At 35.1% G+C, this 23,711-nt stretch overlaps 1 protein-coding gene and 1 pseudogene across 24 annotated transcripts in view; both read right to left on the reverse strand.

Annotated features, from left to right (window-relative positions):
- Window positions 1–527: 527 nt before the first annotated feature.
- The window catches only part of DLG1 (discs large MAGUK scaffold protein 1), a 280,182-nt gene continuing 256,998 nt past the window's right edge, over window positions 528–23,711 (reverse strand). For all 24 annotated transcript variants that reach the window (XM_076002734.1, XM_076002732.1, XM_076002729.1 and 21 more), the window contains 3 exons: window positions 17,838–17,947; window positions 8,994–9,085; window positions 528–4,733 (listed from right to left, as the gene is read on the reverse strand). In XM_076002734.1, the coding sequence (XP_075858849.1) occupies window positions 4,627–4,733; window positions 8,994–9,085; window positions 17,838–17,947 (309 nt within the window). In that variant the 3' untranslated portion in view covers window positions 528–4,626. The remainder of the gene's footprint in view (window positions 4,734–8,993; window positions 9,086–17,837; window positions 17,948–23,711) is intronic.
- On the reverse strand, window positions 9,092–17,831 carry LOC142870901 (acyl-coenzyme A thioesterase THEM4 pseudogene; annotated as a pseudogene).

Raw genomic sequence — 23,711 nt, forward strand, 5'->3', positions numbered from 1 at the left:
TCAACTGAGCTCAAGCGATACTCCTGCCTTGGCCTCCCAGAGTGCTAAGATTATGGGCATGAGCCACTGTGCCTGTATGATTTTTCACACTACTGTCTTATCCCTGTTTCTAGACTCTCAACAATATTCTGGAGAATTGCTAAGGACTGCTGGGTCTAGGACTGAACAGAGATGAGCATGGTTTATAAAACCTTGATGTTTTCCAGTTCTATGTCTGAGGTTGAGTTGGGGTGGACCACAATGCATAGCATCTGACAAAAAACAGGGATCCTTAGAAGAGATGAGAAAACATGATTAGAGAGACTGAAATGTAAATACTTTCTTTACTGAAGTCAAAGGAAATTTCTCTATAGGTGGTGAAGAATGGTAGACAATATTCTTCTCTTAGTCTGCTACCAAACATAAACACACCCCAAAGTAAGGGGAAGAATATGTACTGACTGTGAGATATCAGATGATGTAATTGGGACTTCTTATATACTAATTTAACCCTTACAATAATCCTGCAAAGCAGTTATTCAAATCCCATTTTATTTTTTTTTGAGACAGAGTCTCACTTTGTTGCCCAGGCTAGAGTGAGTGCCGTGGCGTCAGCCTGACTCACAGCAACCTCAATCTCCTGGGCTCAGCGATCCTACTGCCTCAGCCTCCTGAGTAGCTGGGACTACAGGCATGTGCCACCACGCCCGGCTAATTTTTTGTATATATATTTTTAGTTGGTCAATTAATTTCTTTCTATTTTTGGTAGAGACGGGGTCTCGCTCAGGCTGGTTTTGAACTCCTGACCTTGAGCAATCCGCCCGCCTCGGCCTCCCAAAGTGCTAGGATTACAGGCGTGAGCCACCGCGCCCGGCCTTCAAATCCCATTTTAAATATGGCAAAATAGTCAGGTTAATTTGCACAAGGAGAGATGAACAATTCCAGGCTTCTGAGTCCAAAGGAAAAGGGAATTAGTTTTTAGAGTGTGCATGTGCTAGTCCCCTTTATTTGTAATCTTATTGATCCTTAGACTATCTCCATTTTACAGATAATTAAACAGTAAAAAGGGATGACAAGACTTGTCCAAGGTTATTTACATAACCAGTAAGTGGCAGTGGCACTCAAATCCAGCTTTGGTTCCACAGTCCACATTCTTCACATTAAGAGTACACTGCTGCCAAAGTTAGTGACAGCTATACTGTGCATCTCTAGAGGAAGATAAATGGCATCTTAAACATTGGACTAAAACATCAGATGATCTAAATATGGGTCAGAGAAGTGACACCCATATTTTCCCCATCTTTTCAAAATGCAAATTCCTTAATGAAATATCATAACTTACTGATATCAAACCTCCAGGGACTGAATAGCCCACTAAATTCAGCTCATAGCTTGGGAAGGAAAGGAATTGGTATTGGTAGGAAAACCATTTTGTAGGAGGCAGGAGTTAAAGGTTGTAATCCTGGTTCTTCTCCTGATTTTCAGTGTAACTGGTTAAAACATGGGAATCTCTGGGCTTCTATTTCACCACATGTAAATTAGGAGTGTTCAAGGCAGAGAATCTGCCTTCTCTTCCAAGGCAGAAATCTTGGAAGGTATAACTGTTCTAATATTTTAGAAAACAATTTTTCCTCATTATTAAAGTCCCTGAATTGCCATCTTTGGAGTTTAAATACTATGTTGTTTAGCAGTATTTGTTAACCAGAGTATTTTGCTGGGATGAGCTCTGCAAGCTTGCTTCCATCATGGATTGAGGAGTTCTAGGCAGTTATGGAACAAAACCCACCAGGAATGTGTAGCCAAATTTAAGAGGCATTTTTCTTTTTGCCAACTTAGGGATATTAAGGGATATATCAAAAATAAGGAATTATTTCATAAATCATTTGAAAATGTGTGTTATTCCCTGTGCATTAGAATACAGTATACTTTTTTCTAATGAATACTGTTTCAATTTTGGTTCTAAAGAGGTTCCTTTTTTGTGTGTCACTGTGACAGGGCTAGGCTGAATAGTTTCCTGGAAATAGTCTTTTCAGTTGTGATGGGAGTGATTTATTCTATGGGTCTGTCCTTACTAATTGTATGACTCTGGGCAAAGATTTTCATCTAAGTTTCTTTCTTTCTTTTTTTTTATTTTTTATTTATTTTTTTTTTCCAGACTTTGATTTTAGGGTAATAAGTTTCTTTCTTTCTTTGTAAAAGGTGCTAGAATGGCAATTTAATTCACAGTGCTTTACAGAGTAGGGACTGAAAAACGATGCAGCATAGTATATTGGACAGAATGTAGACTTGGGGCAGAGAGACTTGGAACTGAATGCCAAGCACTGCCATTTATTAGCTAAGTTGTCTTGGGCAAATGATTTCACTTAAGCCTTACAAGTGGGGATAGTAACACCACTTTGTTTTTTTATAAAAAACTAAGTGGTAATACTAAAGCAGCTATTGCACAGTATCCATCAATTAGCAATTTCACTATTAATTCCATACAATCTAGAAAGCTGCACAAAAGTATTTTCTTACCAAAAAAAAAAATCACTTAACAAGGACAACCAGAAAAGCAATGTTAATATAGATTTTAACACACAAATAGCATTATTTTATAACCTCTTTACATTCTGCAACATGTGACTATTTAGTAAAGACTTTAAAGTGGTTAATGCTGGGGCGTTGCTGTAAGGTGATTTCTGAAGCTCTTGAGGTTTTACAATAGTTTTCTTCTATTATGTTCATGTTTGGTAACAACCTACTACATCTGTGTAACAGCTATAGTATATATGTATTTCAATGTGTTAAAAATTCCCAAACCCACAGATGAAATCTTGATTAGGTTGCCTAATGGCTTTTGAATGCAGTTTATAAATTACGTGATACCTGAAAATGTGAAATTGTTCCAAGAAAATGTGACCTTGTAAGATATTCTTTCAAAATTCAAGACACATTTAACATATGAATTTTACAATAAAGTTTATTAGCTGTTCTCCTCTTCTTCATAAATGGAATGAATAATGTTGATAATTCTTTACAAACCAGTACTCATTTTTTTAAAGAAACTATAACGAGGAGGTTGTCAAAAACAAATATTTAATAAACAACTCCAAAGACCAATGGGAAGCCAAATGATATTATTAATATTAAGAACCAGAGAAATTGATTTCTGAAGTAGTTTCTACCTTTCACTAAAATTTCATAAAATTGCTGAACATGAAGATCTGTGCAACCCTAGTGCAGAGCAGCAGATGGAAGTTGTCTGAGGGAAAAACACATACATAAATGGGGCTTTTGTTTGTTTTCCTATTAATAAAAGGAGAACTAGAAGGAAAGGCAGAGAACCAAACTCAAACTTGATGACAAGAACAGCAATGACAAAAAACCCCAGGAACCATTTGAAAACTTCTGTAGAAAAGAGGAGAATATGCTTAGACTTTTACTTATAATGTAATTTCCCTAAATGTTTCTCCTCACAAACACCATACCCCCATTTTCAGTTCACATGATTAAGGAGGATACGTCTATTCAATTAATATTTAATTTAAAAACCAAACAAAAAGTTAGGAGTAGGTGGCAAAAGAAAAAAAATATATTTTAAATATATATATATATGTTTGTGTGTGTGCAACTATGTAAAGAAAATAATTCCCATAGTTACAGAGTTTAGTTAAAGAAAGTTTTATATATATTTATATATATATTTTATTATAACAAAATAGGCAGTTATTGTGGGTAAAATATTCATTAAAATCTGACCCCTAAGAATATACCTAAAGTTTTAGGCTATGAATTGGACTCCTTTTCCATTGCCAAAATGATTACTACATCACCACTGTATGTCTGTTTTGTCTATGAAATTTTCTCAACCCTCTGAGTAAAAGGTAAGCTCCCTTAGCACCTAAACATGGCCTCAATTCAGAAAATGTGATGATCATTATGTATGAACAACTTTTGTAAGACACTCTAAATAGTGTCATGCAAGTAGATTAAAAACATTTGAACATTGTTATTCCTAGCAAATGTATTGGGAAAAAACTCCCTCAAACAAACAATAAGACTTTAATAACTCTTATGAAAAATGAATTATCCCTTGTGAAATTATGAAAGTTAACTCAGACATTAATTTTGAAATAAAAAAAAACATATGTTTCTTATTTGTCTATAATGAAATAATTGCTTTGATAACAGAAGCCAATTGAGAAAAGGATTTGAGAGCTAATATGTTGGCCAAACCATGCTATTAAAGTTAAACGTGCATAGTTGCTCAGAGTCTACTAAATCACTGATTAAATCCACTTTTTCATTTGTATTGAAATTTGAAAAGGATGCATATAAAGCTTTTCTGAAAATCTCTTAAAGTTACTTTCCCTTAAACATTAAGGAATTTTACCACAATTTCTGCATCTCCCTGAACCCTTAATAGCTGGTCAGGCCATTCCATCTTTAGTTCTGAAAAATGGCCACAAGCCAATAGTGACATAAAATAATACAGATGATAAAACTGGAAGGAGACACCAGATGTCAAAAATAAGTGCAACTGCAGACCATGATGCATGTGACATGATTCGACATGAAAGGAGTTTTGAAGACAGACTCCAGAGGAAAGGGCAAAGAAGTGTCAAAATGAGATTGTGGAAAAGAGCAATAGAGAAACATCAATTTTCATAACTTTTCTTTTGCTGGAACCCAGATGTAAGGACCAGACTGTTCTTCTATGATCTGCTTCACTTGGTTGTAAATGTCTTCCAGCGTATCTCCCTGTACAATAGCTGTAATAATAGGAACAAAATCAGAAATCTCCATTAATTGTCTATCTTTGCCATTACAATTATGATGGTGAAATTGTCAAAGCAAAATCTTACAGTTATTCATCCAGTAAGAATCATCATTTATGTATTGTTTGCTTATGAAAAACTGCTCATTTCATTAATTTTCCTATTTGTATAATACAAAATTTTTACTTTTAAAAATTGGTCAAAAAATGGTATTTGGTGGCCAGGCATGGTGGGTCATGCCTATAATCCCAGCACTCCGGGAGGCAAAGATGGGAGGATTGCTTGAGCCCAGGAGTTTGAGACCAGCCATTTGACATGGTTCCTGTTTTTACTCAAAATCCAATAAAAGAAGGTAGCTTGGCAAAAAAAAAAAAAAAAAAAAAAAAAAAAAAAAATGGGCAATAGGGAGACCCCCATGTCTACAAAAACTAAAAAAATTAGCCAGGCATGGTGGCATGTATCTGTAGTCCCAACTACTCAGGAGGCTGAACAAGAAGACTGCTTGGGCCCAGGAGTTTAAGGTTGCAGTGAGCTGTGATGATGCCACTGTCTCTACCCTGGGCAACAGAGACACTGACTGAAGGAAAAAGAAAAAAGGTAGTTGGTGATTTTTTCTTTTGCTTATTGTTTTATCATCTAAGCATGTATTAGCTTTATTCTTTTAAAACAAATTATGTATTTCCTTAACTTTTCTGATTTCTCCATAAATTTATACAGAAAAAAAGGAGGATGGGTACAGTATCACAGAAAGCAAGCAAGCATGGCTATGTTTCTGCATTATTTTCTTGGGTGGGGCTAGGATCTTGGAGGAAAAGAGTTAATTACAGATTGATATTACTTTCTTCAGTATGTCAGGTACTGTAGTATAGGTGAACTGACATACATAATCTGGCTTGTCAGTGGTCAGACTAACCACTAACTATTAAATCAATATCAGGTAAGTTTATTTGCTGCCTGAAATAATGTGTGAATAAAAAATATAGTAACAATTACTAGCAACTATTCTTTGGGAATAGCTGGAGTTCCTGAGACCTGTGAGGAATAAAGATCAGTTAACAAAACAAAAAGTCTTGCCAGATGGCACTAAGCTTGAGTAACTTTTAAAGAAAACAGTAAATGTTTATATGTAAGTGAAATAGTTCAGAATTATAAGTCAATAAGTCATCTATTAAACTACAAAAAGATCCTTGGTGATTTTGGAAGAGCATCACAGATAGATTTCCATGATCTCAAAAACCCAGCATAAAATGTCATATGGAGATTTTAAATAAAATTGTGTATTTGATGATTGCGATTACACATGCATAGGAGGAGGGGTATATGTCTGTAGAGTCGGCTTACAACTTATGCAGCTAAGAATGCTTGAGTAACCAAAAATTTTAAATAACATAATTTTCACTAGTATTAGTTTTGTGAAAGTTCACATTTAGAGCTAAATACAGACGTGGCTTAATGTCCTTGAAGACACAGTTCATTTGACAAAACATTTGGTTCATCAGTTTGGCATTCTGATGCACTCCAACAGCATATGGCAGAATCTGATAGTGTTTCATAGCGTAGGTTGACAACAGCATATAATGACTTATTTTAGGAAGAAAGCGTTACTTGGGAGTTAGCTTGTAAAACATATATATTTTGCTTACTTTGTAAATTCATTATGGAATAAGGAATTTGGAAAGCATAAGACTACAGATGCCTTAATTACATGATTAAAACTAACATCAGAAGTAACGATACAAATAGACATCATAAATGTCCTGTAAGCACAGAGGATACATTATTACCTCATTAATCTCTCTGCTCAAAATGCATAACCTAAATCTAATCACTAGAAAATCTCAGACAAATCCAAATCAAGGGATGGATATTCTACAATAGAACTGGCCTGGCCTTCACTCTTAAAAATTGTCAAGGTCATGAATAACAAGTAAAGACTGAGGAATTGTTCTAGATGACTGAAGAATATGATAAGTTAATACAACATGTGCCCCTGGATTGGGTCTTGGAATAGGAAAAACATTTTTTTTTTCCCATTTTGCTCTAAAGGTATTGGTGAAATAATAATAATAATGGAATAATAATAAGATCTATAGTTAGATGAGATATTATTAATCTTAAATTTCCTGATTTTGACAATATATTACGATTATATAACAGAATGTCCTTGTGTTTGCGGAAATAAACACTGAAGTATTTAGAAGCAAAGGGCATCTGCCTGCAACTTACTCTCAAATGCTTCATAAAAAAATTAATAATGTGGTAAAATGTTAACATTTGATGAATATGGATGAACAGCATATAAAACTTCCCTGTACTATTCTTGTGACTTCTCTGTAAGTCTGAAATTAAAAAGAAGAAGAAGAAGAAAAAAAGCACATGGCTTAGAATACGATGACACTTATTGGTACTCAGTGTGAACACCAAACACAGGCTGATCATTATAAAGGACAAACTGAATAAGATTATTAGAAATTGTTCCCCATTCTTCTCTTCTTAAGTAATATTTTAAAAGAAATCAAAGGACAACTAATTTTGACAAAGGGCCAATAATAATGTAAGATGGGGGAAAGGTCAGTGTCTTAAATATCCACATGCAAAAGAATGAAATTGGACCCTTATTATTCATCATATACAAAAATTAACTTGAAACAGATTAAAGACTTAAATGTAAAACCTGAAACCATGAAATTCCTAAAAGAAAAGTGGGGGAAAAAGCTCCCTGACATTGGTCTTGGCCATGATTCTTTGGATATGACATCAAAAGCGCAGGCAACAAAATAAAAAAATAATCAAGTGGGAATACTATATCAAATGAAAAAATCTTCTGTACAACAAAGGAAAACAATCAACAAAATGAAAAAGCAACCTATTTAGAAGGGGAAAAATATTTGTAAAACATAAATAACTAATATGCAAAGTATAGAAGGAGCTCATAAAATTTCACAGGAAAAAAACTGAACCATCCATTTAAAAACAGGCAAAGGACCTGAACAGATATTTTTTCAAAGTAGACAAACAAATGGCCAGGAGATATATGAAACAGTGTCCAATCTCAGTAACCATCAGGGAAATACAAATCAAAACCACAATGAGATATCACCTCACACCTGTTTGGATGGCTATTATCAAAAAGACAAGGGATAAGGAAGTATTCACAATGGTATGGAGAAAAGGGAACCCTTGTACACTGTTGGTGGGATATAAATTAGCACAGCCATTATGGAAAACAGTATGGATATTTCTCAAAAAATTAAAGATAGAACTACTATATGATCATGCAATCCCACTACTGGGTATATATCCAAAGGAAATGAAATTGGTATGCTGATGAGATATCAGCACTATCATGTTCATTGCAGCATAATTCACAATAGAACGCAACCTAAGGGTCTGGCAACAGATGAATGGATAAAGAAAATATGGTATATATACACAATGGAATATTATCCAGCCATAACAAAGAAAGAAATCTTGTCATCTGTGACAACATGGGTGAATGTGGGGGATATTATGCTAAGTGAAATAAGCCACATACAGAAAAGCAAATACTTTATGATTCCACTTATACTTGAAATCTAAAAATGTTGAACTTCTAGAAGCACAGAGTAGAATGGTGGTTGCCAGGGACTGTGGGGTAGGAGAAATGGGGAGATGTTGGTCAAAAGGTATTAGCGTTCAGGTATAAGATGAATAAGTTCTGGGGATCTAACATATAGCATGGTGACAATAGTTAGTAAAGAGTAGATCTTAAGTGTCCTCACCACATACATACAAAATGGTAAGTATGTGTAGTGATAAATCTGTTAATTTGATTCTGGTAATCAATTCACAATGTATATGTATATTAAATTTCACTATACATCTTGAATATACACAGATTTTGTCAATTATACCTCAACACAGCTGGAAAAAATGGGTCAAAATTTATAAATGATGAGAGAAAAACAGAATTTCATAGAAGAAACCAAATCTAAATCTATTTTTCCTCTGGTCAAGTAGGAATTATTCCTGTACATGTTGTTCTAACCAATAACCTAAGAAACACTAAATTTCAAGATTCCTCATCACTACTGTCTATGCTAGATGAATTTTCCATAGGATAAAACCAGACCGTAAGAGTTTATTCTGGAAATGACAGTTCTAGTTACTATTGGTAGATGTAGGCATAGTTCAGAATTCTTTTGAATGGGTCAGTTCACATGGATTCAAAGCAAAATTCGATCATAAAGGGCACTTGTAACACATGGTACCAACCTGTGAAATGTTCAGTAAACTCTTGTTCCAGTTTCATGGCCCTCTCAAATGTTTTCCTGGCTTGTTCTTCTGTTAGACGCTTATTCATTTCCCTATGCAAATAAATTTAGAAATCAGTAATTACTACATTACAATGCTTGTTGAAAAAAGACATAAAACATACAATCATGAAAAGTTGAGCTCTGTTGAAAATATGAATGCCATTAAAAAGTAGATTCAGTCACTGAATATGTTGCCTTATACTTGGACTGACAGAAGGGTTTCAACACATTCTCTATTGGCTCAAAGCAGCCAAAAAAACCCTAAGCATTAATCTGTGACATTTTTGACTTTGATGAAAATTTTATATTAAAGTATGACTATAGGCCAGGCTCGGTGGCTCACACCTGTAATCCTAGCATTCTGGGAGGCCGAGGCAGGTGGATTGTTTGAGGTCAGGAGTTTGAGACCAGCCTGAGCAAGAGCAAGACCCTGTCTCTACTAAAAATGGAAAGAAATTGGCTGGACATAGTGGCACATGCCTGTAGTCCCAGCTACTTGGGAGGCTGAGGCAGTAGGACTGTTCGAGCCCCGGAGTTTGAGGTTGCTGTGAGCTAGGCTGATGCCATGGCATGCTAGCCCTGGCAACATAGTGAGACTCTGTCTCAAAAAAAAAAAAAACCAACAAAAAAAAGACTTATAGATCTACCTACCAACTTATAGAAAATAACGGGTACAATGAACATATTGAACAACATCATGAGAAAGGAATCAGAAAATACAGTTCGGGGAAAATTTTGCAGAAGAAATTACCTGTTTTTTTTTTCCAACAAATAAATAGGTGGGAGCGGGGAGATATGGAGGAAGAAACTAGAGAATGACAGGTCTTATTTGGAAGTGATTACAACAAACAAATTCAAAAAACATAAAACTTATGCAACAATTAGGACAACTGAAATTATTTGATAATATAAAACAATTAGTGTTAATTATTTTAAGTATGACAATTGCTGTGATTTCTCTCTCTCTCTCTTTTTCTCATTTATTTGAGAAAGAGTCTCACTTTGGTGCCCAGGCTACACAGAATGCTGTGGCGTCAGCCTAGCTCACAGCAACCTCAAACTCTTGGACTCAAGCAATCCTGCTGCCTCAGCCTCCCGAGTAGCTGGGACTACAGGCATGAGCCACCATGCCTGGCTAATTTTTTCTACATATATTAGTTGGCCAATTAATTTCTTTCTATTTATAGTAGAGACGGGGTCTCGCCCTTGCTCAGGCTGGTTTTGAACTCCTAACCTTGAGCAATCTGCCCACCTCGGCCTCCCAGAGAGGGAGGATTACAGACCTGAGACACTGCACCCGGCCATGTGATCATTTTTCTGATAAAGAATTATCTTCCAAATATATATTGAAATAAATGGATAAAATGATACAACATCTGAGATTTATTTCAAAATAACCTGTAATGAAGTGGCAAGGAGGTGTATGTGTATGGGGGTGTGTGGAAGATGAAACAAATTGGTCATAAATTGATAATTATTGTTGTAGCTGGGTGATGGGTATATAGAAGTTAGTCCCCAAATGTTTTGCCATTAAGTATGATGTTTGCTTTGATATTTTGTAGAGTTATTGTCTAGTGTTCTTTCATCTCACCCTACAAGATTCCCTTCAGCATTACCATTAAGGTAGGTCTAGTGGTAATGAAGTCCCTCACCTTTTATCTGAGAATGTTTTAATTTCTCCTTCATTTTTGAGGGCTGTTTTGCCAAATTCAGGATTCTTGGTTGAAGGTCTCCCTCCTCCCCCAGTGTTTGAATACATCAACCCACTGATTTCTGCACTCCAAAGTTTTTGATGAAAAATCTGCCGATAATGTTATTGGGAAATCCCTTGTATGTGATGAGTTGCTTCTCTCTTGCTGCTTTCAAGATTCTTTGTCTTCTCACAGTTTGATTATAATGTGCCTCAGTGTGAGTCTCTGAGTTTAACCTGCTTGGATGTTTATATGCATGCCTTTCATCAAATTTGGGAAGTTTTTGGCCATTATTTCTTTAAATAATCTCTCTGCCCCTTTCTCTCTCTATTCTTCTGGGACTCCCACAATGTGTATGTTGGTAGCTTGATGATATCTCGCAGGTCCCTTAGGCTCTGTTCATTTTTCTTTAGTCGCTTTTCCCCCCATTTCTCACTCAATAATCCATTGTCTCATCTTTAAGTCTGCTGATTCTTTCTTCTGCCTGCTCCAATCTGCCTTTGAATCCCTCTAGTGAATTTTTCATTTCAGTTATTGTACTTTCCAGCTTCAGAATTTTTTTGTTTTTGTTTTTTTTTAGCTTTCATATCTCTTTATAGATATTTCCATTTTGTTCACATATTTCCTTGACTTTGTTTATGTCTTTTAGTTCTTTGAGCATCTTTAAGACAGTCTTACAGTCCTTATCTAGTAAGTATAGCATCTGGTCTTCCTCAGAGCAGTTTCTTTTAATTTTTCTTCTTCTGAATAGGCCATACTTTCCTGTTTCTTTGTATGCCTTGTGATTTTTTTGTTGAAAACTGGACATTTGAATCTTATGGTAACTCTGGAGATCAAATTCTTCCTCTTCTCCACAGTCTGTTTTTTAATTTAAAACTTAACTTTATTATTATTATAGGGTATTTCTGTGCAAGGGATCAGCCTGAGGTATAAACTTAGGGTCTTTCCAAGTATTTTTTCAGCCTGTACCTTTCCATAGGCATGTACAGTGGGTGACTTTCTAAATCCCTCCTGTATATGTGGTTATTTTTTAGTGTCCTGGTCTGGCTCCCAAAAGAGGAAAAAAGTGAGGAGTGGGGAAGGCTTTGGTCCTTTAAATCTTTAAAAGTTACTTTAGCTTCAGGGAGAGGGGTTTGCAGTAATGGCAATTGGGTTTGCAACAATAGTTCGCTGTATGTCTGTACCTCCATGATCAGAAGCAGCAGTTAGCTATTACAATACAGATCTCTAATATTTGGAGAACAGGGTCCTTATTGCCCACTCTGATTCTCACAAACTGTATGCAAGCTGCTTAAGGAATGAATGCAAGCCTGCCTGCTATGGGACTGAGAATGGCGCAATGAGTAGCTGGTACTGTGCTAGGAGTTGAGATTGACCTATTGAACCTTCTCCTGGAAGTGTAAACCTTCAATAGACTTCAGAGTTCCAAAATGGTTGCATTAGACAGATTCTGCCAGTGCAATTGTCTAGGTAGGGAGATGGATCCGTGGTGCTTCCCACTCTGTCACCTTCCCTCTAGCTTCAACACTAATTAGTTTTTTTTTTTTTTTTTGAGACAGAGTCTCACTTTGTTGCCCAGGCTAGAATGAGTGCCAAGGCATCAGCCTAGCTCATAGCAACCTCAAACTCCTGGGCTCAAGCGATCCTGCTGCCTCAGCCTCCCGAGTAGCTGGGACTACAGGCATGTGCCACCATGCTCGGCTGATTTTTTTCTACGTATATTAGTTGGCCAATTAATTTCTTTCTATTTATAGTAGAGACGGGGTCTCACCCTTACTCAGGCTGATTTCGAACTCCTGACGTTGAGCAATCCGCCCGCCTCAGCCTCCCAGAGTGCTAGAATTACAGGCGTGAGCCACCGCATCTGGCCACTAATTAGTTTTTAAATGTTAAAGCAGTCTTGTATTAAAGGCATAAACCCAACTTGGTTGTTATATTTTAGCTTATTTAAAAAAATTAATTGATGGATTCATTTTGCTTATATTTTGGTAAGGAGTTTTGCATCTATGTTTACTTAAAAATTTTTTTTTGTACTTAAAATGTGTATGCATATGCACACACACACATATGCACACACACCTATGTATTTATTCCTTCATTTGGTTTTCGAGCATTTCCAAGTTTGCAGTAAAAGTTTCACCACAAATTTTTTCTCCAGGGAGGGGAGAGGTGTGGATAGGTATTTTCACACTTAATGGGTGTGGTGCACACTGTCTGGGGGATGGACACACTTGAAGCTCTGACTCGGGTGGGGCAAGGGCAATATATGTAACCTAAACATTTGTACCCCTGTAATATGCTGAAATTAAAAAAAATTAAACACAATTATTAAAATTTTTTTTCCCTCCAGTCTGCAGTGGGACAGACATCATGCTTGTGCAACTTTAAGGAGCCCATTCAAATCTGAGGAGAACCAGACACATGTCCTAAGGAGACACAAAGAATTGCTGATACTCTCACTGTTGCTGTGCTAAAAAGTTTAGAAGGTGGAAACTTAGTTCCTAAAACTGTATTCAGAAGACTGCTTAGGAAGGTCTGCAGGCTTCTCCATACGGGGGCTTAAGCAGTGGGTGAGCAGAGTAGGAATGGAGATAACCGCTTCTTCTGGAGGGGGACAGCCTTATGCAGAATGGTGTGGAATTCACCAGCAGCTCTTTTATGTCAGACTTTTATCAGGATCCAGCTGCATAAATAAGCCTGTTGCCTCTGAGTGTAGGGTCTTCTCATCAGCACTTTGAACATTACCGGAAACAAAAACTTTTCTTCCTTCAACTTCATCAACTTGGCTATTTATCACAACAACAGAACAAACAGGGATAGGTCTTTTAAAATTGATGTTGAGATTTGTAGTCATGACAATTCCCCCAGCTATTAGCACAGACATACCAAGAGTACTATCAATCATGGTTGCAATGGCACCTCCATGAAGGAATCCAGGCATTCCTTCCAGGTAAAGACCTCCTTGAAACAAGCAAACTGTCCTTTTCTCAACATCATTATAGAACATCGCATGTTCAAAGCCCAGGCCCTCCTCAAAGCTGGTGGTGAAGAGACTGGTCTGTGTCATTAGATCTTCTTTTGTAAATTTTGGGTCATGAAAAGACGTTTTGAAGTCTTGTACCCTTTGAAGGGATCCATGTTTATATAAAGGCAAACATTTCCAGGAGCCGTCTTCTAATTTCTTCATAAACTGGTCAAAGAGGAGTCTTAGGTCCTTACTCCAGCTGGGATTGGGGATAGAAAAGTCCTTATAAATGACTTTCTCAGAAGAAAATGACCTCAGCGCGGGTCTCAGCTCGCAGAGCGGCGGGCAGGTGCCTCCCCACGGGCCACGCAGAGCCCCTAGTGCGCGCAGAGGCGCGGCGCAGCTCCTCAGCATGGCTCCTGCGTGCAGGCTGCGGATGGCACAGTCTCCAAAATTTTTTTTATTTTTAATTATTATGGGTACATAATAATTGTATATCTTCATAGGGTACATGCGATGTTTTGATATAGGCATACAGTGTGAATTAATCAAATTAGGGTAATTGGGATATCTATCACCCTGGGCATTTAACATTTCTTTGTGTTAGGAACATTCCAATTCTACTCTTTTAGTTATTTTACAGTGTACCCTAATTTATTGTTGGTTATAGTCACTTTGTTGTGTTATCAAATATTGTTCATGCTATCTTTCTTTCTTTTTTGAGACAGAGTCTCACTTTGTTGCCTGGGCTAGAGTGCCATGGCGTCAACCTAGCTCACAGCAACCTCAAACTCCTGGGCTCAAGCAATCCTCCTGCCTCAGCCTCCCAAGTAGCTGGGACTACAGGCATGAGCCCCCATGCCCAGCTAATTTTTATAAATAGTATTTTTAGTTGTCCAGCTAATTTCTTTCTATTTTTTAGTAGAGACGGGGTCTCGCTCTCGCTCAGGCTGGTCTCGAACTCCTAAGCTCAAATGATCCGCCTGCATAGGTCTCCCACAGTGCTAGGATTACAGGTACAAGCATGCTATCTTTCTAACTATATTTTTGTAACCATTAACCATCCCTACTTTATCCACCCCTCCCAGCTTCCCTTCCCTGCTTCTCTATTTATGATTAAGATTGGCTTATCATTTTCCTTTCCTATAAAGTCCTTGCCAGTTTTTGGTATCAAATTAGTGCTCATAAATTCGTTGAAGAGTTTGTGTAAGATTGGAATTACTACTTAGCTTTTGGTAGAATTCAGTAAGTCCTCTTGGCTTAGTATTTTATTTGTGGAAAGGCTTTTAATGACAGTTTCAAATTCTTTAATAAGCACACGACTATTTAGGTTTTGTATTTTTTTCTTTTCTATTTTTTAACTTTTTTCAAAGTGTAACTTTCAAACAGAATATCACAAATGTACAGCTTGACGAATTTTCAAATGTACACATACCTGTGTACTTAGTACTTAAATCTTTGATTTAATAGAACACTAATATAGAACACTACTCGTACCCTAGAATCTGTGTGTGCTCACTCTATTGTCACTACACCACCCTTAAAGGGTAACCTCTATTTGACTTCCATAAGCAATGATTAAATCTGGAATCATAGAATATGTTTATTTTTAGGTCTGGGGTTTTTGTACTCAAATTTTGTTTATAAGATTCTTCCACACTTTTGCAAGTAAATGGAGACTGCTCATCCTCATTTCTGTAGAATGTTTCATTGTGAATATGTCATAATGTATTTATGTATTCTACTGCTGTTGGGCATTTGGGTAGTTTCTAGTTTTTGGCTATTCTGAATAGCACTTCTGTCAGCAACCTAATCTTTGGTAAGCATATGTAAAAATTTCTGTTGAGTATGCATCTAAGAATAAGACTTCTGGGTCTTAAGTTATATGTATGTTCAGTTTTAAGGTATACTGTAAACAGTTTACCAATACGTATATACCAATTTATACTCCTAACATTGTTATGCGCTTCAGTTGTTTCACATCCTTACCAACATTTGATATTTTCTCTTTCATTTCAACTATTCTGGTGTGTGGATGGTAGTATATGACACTGTGGCTTTAACTTGCATTTCCATGATTAACGCAGCACCATCTCATATATTTACTATCTGGAGATCCTCTTTTATGACATGTCCAAACCCCTTGCCCATTTTTCCACTGGGTTACATTCTGTCAACATTCTTAATGTCTACTGTATGTGTAGTGATATCTTTTTCATTCTTTTTTCTAAAACATTTTTTTTACATATGTATTTTTTAACATCCTATAATGCACAAGTCTTTTTCATTCTTGATACTGATATGCCTTCTTTCTTTTCTTGATCATTTGAATGGTTTATTATATTTTCACAGAAATACTTTTGGCTTTGTTGATCTTCTCTTTTCTGTTTTCTATTTCATTAATTTCTGATTTTCTATCTTCTTTTTTCTTTTTCTTTTTGAGACAGAGTCTTGTTCTGTTACCCAGGCTAGAGTAGCCATGGCATCAACCTAGCTCACAGCAACCTCAAACTCCTGGGCTCAAGTAATCTTCCTGCCTCAGCCGCCTGAGTAGCCATGACTCATGAGTACAGCCATGCGCCATCATGCCCAGCTAATTTTTTGTTTCTATGTTGAGCTACCCGGCTAATTTTTTTTCTATTTTTAATAGAGATGGGATCTCGGGTCTTGTTCTTGCTCACGCTGGTCTCGAACTACTGAGCTCAAGTGATCCTCCTGCCTTGGCTCCTTGAGTGTTAGAATTATAGGTGTGAGCCACTGCCCCTGGCCTCTTCTATCTTCTTTGAGCTTAACTGACTGATATTTTTCTAATTTTTCAAAATCTTAGATTTTCAACCTTTGTTTTCTAGTATTTGATTTTAAACATTCTTTTCTAACATTTAAGGCTGTGTATATTCCTTTGATAAAGCTATGGCATTCTCAAATTGATTTACTTGGTAATTTCATTATTATTTAGTCTAAAACATTAATTTATTCTATGATTTCTTCTTTGACTCATTCAGAAGTATAATGCTTAATTTCCAAATATGAGGATTTTTCTAGTTATCTTCTTATTGGTTTCCAGGTAATTTCATTACAGTTAGAAAATATTTGTTTTCAACCATTTTAAGTCTGTAGTCCAGCATATGATCAGTTTTGGTAATTGTTTCATGTGTACTTAAAATCTATGTGTGTTTTGCAAATGTTGAAAGCAGTGTTTAACATATGTCAGGTAGATAAAGTTTTTAATTTGTTTTCTTCCATAGCCTTATGATTTTTTATGTTTGTTTTCTTATTTAATTATGTACTGATAGATGTGATAAGATCCCCTATGATGATTCTGGAATTATCTTATTGTTCTGTACAGTTGTCAATTTGTGCTTTATATATTTTGAGACTGTGCTATTAAGTACAAACAAATGCATAAATATATCTTCCTGATGGAGTGAATCTTTTACTTTTATAAAATGTCTCTTTTTTATCTCTACTCATTCTTACCTTAAAGTATACTTTGACAATAATATAAAATCAGCTGACTTTTAGCTAATATTTATGTGGTATTTTCTTTTCTATTCTTTTACTTTCAACCTTTTCAGTCTAATATTTAAGGTATATCTTATAAAAGCAATAAATGATTGTTTACTTTTCTCTTCCTCCATTCTGACAATCTGTCTTTTAATTGAAACATTTAGTCTAGTAATAGACATTAGTGTATTTATTGAAATATTTTGCTTTATTTATACCATTTTACTATCTATATATCTTTTTGCTCCACCTGTTCAATGTTTCTATTTGCTTTTTCTGTTAATTTTTATTTAGATTCTATTTTTTGCCCTCTATTAGCTAATAATTATACATTTTTTATTCTCTTAATGGTTACCTGAGAGCTGTCCTGCCAAATTCAGTAGCCATTAGCCAAATGTAGCTATTTAAACTTTAAGTTCTAATACATTATCTTTAGTAATACTAATGATGATGATGATGATGATAGTTAATCTCACAGTGCTTGTTTAATCCTCACAACACAGTTTGAGGTGAGTATACATACTATTATATTATTATCTCTCCCTTTTATAGATAAAGAAACTAAGATGCAGGGAGGGTAAATAAATTATTCAACAGTGACTGAATTTGTACTCAGAGGCTATGCTTAGGCCTTTATACTTACATGATATTTTCCATAGATTTGGGTTTAATAAAAATGGAGATTGGGTAAAGTTGTGCAATCTGTAATCTCTTTATGGCATTTCCGGACACATCAAGGATACAGTGTTTACCCTAAAATGGAAGAAATAAAGACAAAAAACCAAATGAACCAAGTATTTTCAATTATATCAAAGGTCCATTTTCTAAAGGTACAAATTCTGGATATGATATGTTTGGATCCTTGTTCACTTTAAGCAAACTTGTCATTTCTTTTTTTTTTTTGAGAAAGAGTCTCACTCTATTGCCTGGGCTAGAGTGCCATAGCATCATAGTTTGAGTAAATTGCAGACATAATACTCCTTTACCTTGTATTTCCTAAAAACAATGACATCTCTTATATAATCACAATATAATTCCAGTTGGTCATCTAACATTCCTTACTTGGAAAAAAATTTTCCTGGTCCAGGATCCAATTCAGGATCACACATTGCACTGAGTTGTAAAGTCTCCGTTAATTTTGACAGTTCCTCAGTCTTTGTCTTTCTTGGTATTTTTGAAGAGTACAGAACATTTATTTTATAGAATATGGGTCAACTTGGGTTTGCCTATTTCCTCACTATCAGATGGTAGGTTACATTTTTGGCAGGAATATCAGAGGCATGATGTTGTATCCTTTTCAGTCTACCATATCAAGGAGGCATATGATACCTATATGTCCCATTACTTGTGATGTTAATTTTGATTGCTTAAGATTTTATCTGTACGTTTTACAGTAGGTTTCTTTACTGCAAAATTAACATTTGTGTCTTTGTAACTGGTAAGTATTTTGGGAGAAGATACTTTGAAACTATGTAAATATCCTATTTCTCATCAAATTTACACTCATTAATTTTAGCATACACTGATGAATCTTGCCTGAAACAATTATCACCATGGTAGTTTTCAAAAGAGATTTTCTAATTTCATTCCTCTACCTTGATTAGCAGACATTCTATTGTAAGGCAAGGCTTTCTTTCCTATCCATTTTATTTTATTTTATTATTATTTTTTTTTGAGGCAGAGTCTCACTCTGTTGCCCAGGCTAGAGTGCTGTGGCGTCAGCCTAGCTCACAGCAACCTCGAACTCCTGGGTTCAAGCAATCCTCCTGCTGCAGCCTCCTGAGTAGCTGGGATTACAGGCATGTGCCACATGCCCGGCTAATATTTTCTATATATTTTTAGTTGGCCAATTAATTCTTTCTATTGTTTTTGAGTAGAGATGGGGTCTCGCTCTTGCTCAGGATGATTTCGAACTCCTGACCTTGAGCGATCCCCTCCCGCCTCAGTCTCCCAGAGAGCTAGGATTACAGGTGTGAGCCACTATGCCCGGCCTATATCCATTTATTTATTCATGTACAGATGTTCCTTGACTTATGATGGAGTTATGTCTCATAAACTGAAAATAAGTTGAAAATATTTTAAGTTGAAAATGCATTTAATTCACCTAACCTACTGAACATCATAGCTTAGCCTACCCTACGTTAAATGTGCTCAGAACACTCACATTAGCCTATAGGTGGGCAAAATCATCTAACACAGAACCTATTTTATAATTAAGTATTGAATATTTTATGTAATTTATTGAATACTGTACTGAAAGTAGAAGAATGGTTGTATGGGTACTCGAAGTATAGTTTCTACTGAGTGTGTTTTGCTTTTGCACCATTGTAAACTTGAACCACCCTAAGTTGAGGACCATCTGTGTTTATTTATATCACTATGGACTCTTACATTCTTATTTTATTCCTAGTGTTATCATCTGTTATTATCATTTATTTTGATATTCAAGTTATCCCAGATGTGGTCAGTGCGTGGCCCTACAGGTTGGCTCATGTGTCATTTTTTGGACATATTTTCATCTTTCTTTTAAGTACTTTCTTATTTTTTCGGTACAGCAAAATGTCCTAGGCTCACCTGGTACTTTTCCAGTTCTAGCTCTGGAATCAGCCATTTCTCCAAGGAGTGCTGTATATTTTTAATAAAGAATGATATTTAGAAGCCAAGATCTGGGCAGTCAATATTCTTGTTATAGGCATTCTTAGTGGATGGAGCAAATAAACATGTGTGTGTATATAAACACATCTATATTAAAATTCATGGGTTTAAATGCACAGCTCTAATTATTTAATATCTCTAATCCAATATCACAGAGTTCATTTTCAACAATGAAAAACCTGGCTCCTACTATTGTCAAAGTATTAGTTTATTTGTTCAACCCTAGAATATACATTAGTTTCAGAACTACTAGCTCATATCACTCTGAAAACAAACTAATTAGAGTTCAATATTTGTTTACATATCTTTTTGTCTTTAGCCTGTATTCAAGAATTACTGGAGGTCAGGTGCAGGAGGACTGCTTGAGGCCAGGAGTTTGAGACCAGCCTGAGTAAGAGCAAGACCCTGTTTCTACAAAAAACAGAAAAAAAATGAGCTGGGTGTGGTGGTATGTGCCTGTAAGTCCCGGCTACTAAGGGGACTAGGGCAGGAGAATCGCTTAAGCCCAGGAGTCTGATGTTGCAGTGAGCTATGATGACACCACTGTACTCTAGCCAGGGTGACAAAGTGAGTCTCTGTTTCCAAAAAAAAAAAAAAAAAAAAAAAATTATTGGCATTAAGACTTCTCTTCCTGCCTTACTGGAGTTAATTTTTTTTTTTTTTTTGAATTTATTCATTTGAAATATAGTTAGGTTCATTTAGTTTCTGTTTATGTATCATTTTGCTTTTCTCTCATCTTTCCTTGTTGATTTTAAATATTGTAGAATATGTAAAATATTAACATAGTTCTAAAAGTCAAAATTATGCAAAAATGTACACTGACAGAAATGTCACACCCCCAAATCTATTCTACCCTATTAGAAATTACTCATCCATTCCACTCTTCCCTCTGCAGGTTACCAATCTCACTAGGTTCTGATTTAGCCCTTCTGTGTTTACTTTCACAGAAGTGTATTTTTCTATTTTCTCCTCTTTCATATACAAAAGGCATCATATCACAGATACTCTTTTGCATGTTCCATTTCAGTTCACAGATATCCTTTTTATTATTTCTTTTACAGCTGCAGAGAACTCCACTGTGGATAGAAAATTAAATTATTTAATCACTCTCCTATATCTGGGCATTTAGATGGTTTCCAGTATTTCACCAATATAAACAATGCTGCAGTGAATATCTTTTTTGCGCATGTATCCTCATATTATTGGGGTAAATTCCTAGAAGTGGAATATTGGGTAAAGCTAAACATTGCCAAATTCCACTCTAAAAGGCAGTACTAGTTTGCATTTCCACCAGTAATGCTTGAGTGTATATTTTCCCTAAGCTTCACCAAGAAAATGTCTTTTCATATTTCCCCCTAATCTGATTGATAGGTGAGAATTGGAATTTTAGTGTAGCTTTAATTTACATTTCTTTAATAATGACTAAAGGTTGAGCATCAATTCGTATATATAACGGCAGTTTTTATACGAATTGTGTATTCCCATCCTCTGTCCATTTTTTATCATTGGGTTTCTGGTCTCTATTCTATTTTTTTAAGAGTCTTTATATACTGGGAATATCAATCCTTTTCTTGCAAATTTTTTCTCTGTCATTTACCTTTTGACCTTGTTAATGGTGTTTTTCTAATAGTTTTTGGAAAAGGTTTTTCTTGTTTTTAAGTGGTCAAATTCATCAATCTTTTATTGTATCTGAATCTTTATTTGTAGTTAAAAAAAAAACCTTACCTATGTCCAGCTTATGTTTTCTTCTGTCAATTGTATTAGAACTTTTGAGCACAGAATGAAGTATGGATCTAATTTATGTTTTTTTCAGGTATCCTTGCATCATTTATTAAAAAGCCCATTATTAAAAGCCCCAGTGACTTGATACGGTATCTTTATCATACACTGTATTTCTATATGCATCTGAGTCTTTACTGGATTATCTTTTCCATTCTACTGGTCTGTTTGACTATTCATGTACTAATACCATACTGTTTTAATTAAAAAGATATTAAGTATACCTTAATATGTGGTAGGGCTGTAGGCGCATGTAGCTTTTCTTTTTGTGTTGGCCTGGTTTTTCATATGAACTGTGATTTGACTTGTTTAGCCCATAGGTATTTTTATTGTGATTGTGTTTACATATAAATTAACCTAGGCAGAACTGACAGCTTTACAATATTGAGTTGTCCTAGGCAAGAACAATGGATATCTTTTCCATTGTTCAAGCCTAATATAATGTCTTTCAGGAGTGTTTTACAGGTTTCCTCATACAAGTCTGCATATTTCTTGTTAAGTTTACTAAGTAATTTTATAGTCTAGTTCTAATATTATAAATAGGGTTTTCTCTACCATTTTATCTTCTAGCCAGTTATTGGCTAGAAGCCTACATCAAGGCTATTAATTTCTACATACTGATTTTATTAAATGCTACCTTGCTCTAGTGTCTTTTATAATAGTCTTTAATTTTATAATGGACTTGTGTTTCTTCCAATAAGCATTTAAAACTAAAAATATCTATTTAGTCATACATTCATCCATCTTAGTCCTCCTACGTTTCTTAAAAATAATATCATTCCTTGTACTTTCCGTTTTTTCCCAGGAAAGAGACTGAATTCTGCCAAAGGCATCTTCAGCCTTTGGATTTCAGATTTTTCTCTTTAGATCTATTAGTATGGTAGATTACATTTATGGATTTCCCAGTATTGAGCTGATCTTGAATTCCTTTAATCTCATTTGGTAATGGTATATTATTTTTATAATATGGCATTAGGCTTTATTTACTAAAATATTTGATAGTTTTACACTATTTGTAAGTGATTTGGTTTGTGATTTTTTTCTGTCTTCATCAGGTATAGATACCAATATTATACTTGCTTCATAAAAAGAATAGGAAAGTGTTCCTTGATTTTCCATACTCTTGAATAGTTTATGGAGCTTTAAAGCTATTTAACCTTTGAAGATTTGGTGGACCTCCCCTGTGAAGGTATCTAGGTCTGGTGATTTTTTATGGGGTAGTTCCTTAATAACTTGCTGTTTTTCTTCTAAAGAACGGATTAATCTACCTCTAATAGGTCAATTTTGATAAACTATATTTTCCAAGGAATTTATCCATCTATCAAAGTTTTCAAATTTATTTATATAATGATGTACAAAGTCATCTTTTATGATTTTACTTATAATGTTTCAATGGCTAATCCTATTTCAACTATCTGTGATTTTTTCTTTTTAAAAAAACCAGGTTAGCTAGTAGCTTGTCTATTGTGTTAATTTTTTTAGATCTTGTTTTTCTATATTCTCTACCTTGTTAATTTCATTTAAAAGTTTTTTTATTATTACAAAAAGAATATATGTGACAAAAAAATTTAAATAATTCAGAAAGGATCTAAAACTTTCCCCCAAAGCACCAAGAAGACTGTTAATTTTAACAGTCTTCTTTAAGCACCAAGAAGACTGTTAAAAAATAGCTTAATTAAGACATACATGTCACACAATAAAGTGCACATATTTAACATACACAATTTGATAAATTTTGACATGTATATACACTCTGAAATCATCACCACTATCAAAATAATAAATGCATCTATCACTCCCAAAAGTTTCCTGATGCTTCTTATGTAATCCCTTCCTTCCAGCCCTCCCCAGCAAACATTGGTCTGCTTTCTGTTACTATAGATTAGACTGAAACTTCTAGAACTTTATATAAGTAGAATCATTCAGTATATACTCCTTTGTTGTCCAGGTTCTTTTATTTATAATTATTTTTGGCTTCAACCATGTTGCTGTGTATATCAATAGTTTATTTCCTTTTTATTGCTGAGTATTATTCTGTTGCATGGATATATCACACTTTGTTTATCCATTCACCAGTTGAGGG

The sequence above is a fragment of the Microcebus murinus genome, chromosome 1 (genome assembly GCF_040939455.1).
Source record: "Microcebus murinus isolate Inina chromosome 1, M.murinus_Inina_mat1.0, whole genome shotgun sequence".
Taxonomy (NCBI): domain Eukaryota; kingdom Metazoa; phylum Chordata; class Mammalia; order Primates; family Cheirogaleidae; genus Microcebus; species Microcebus murinus.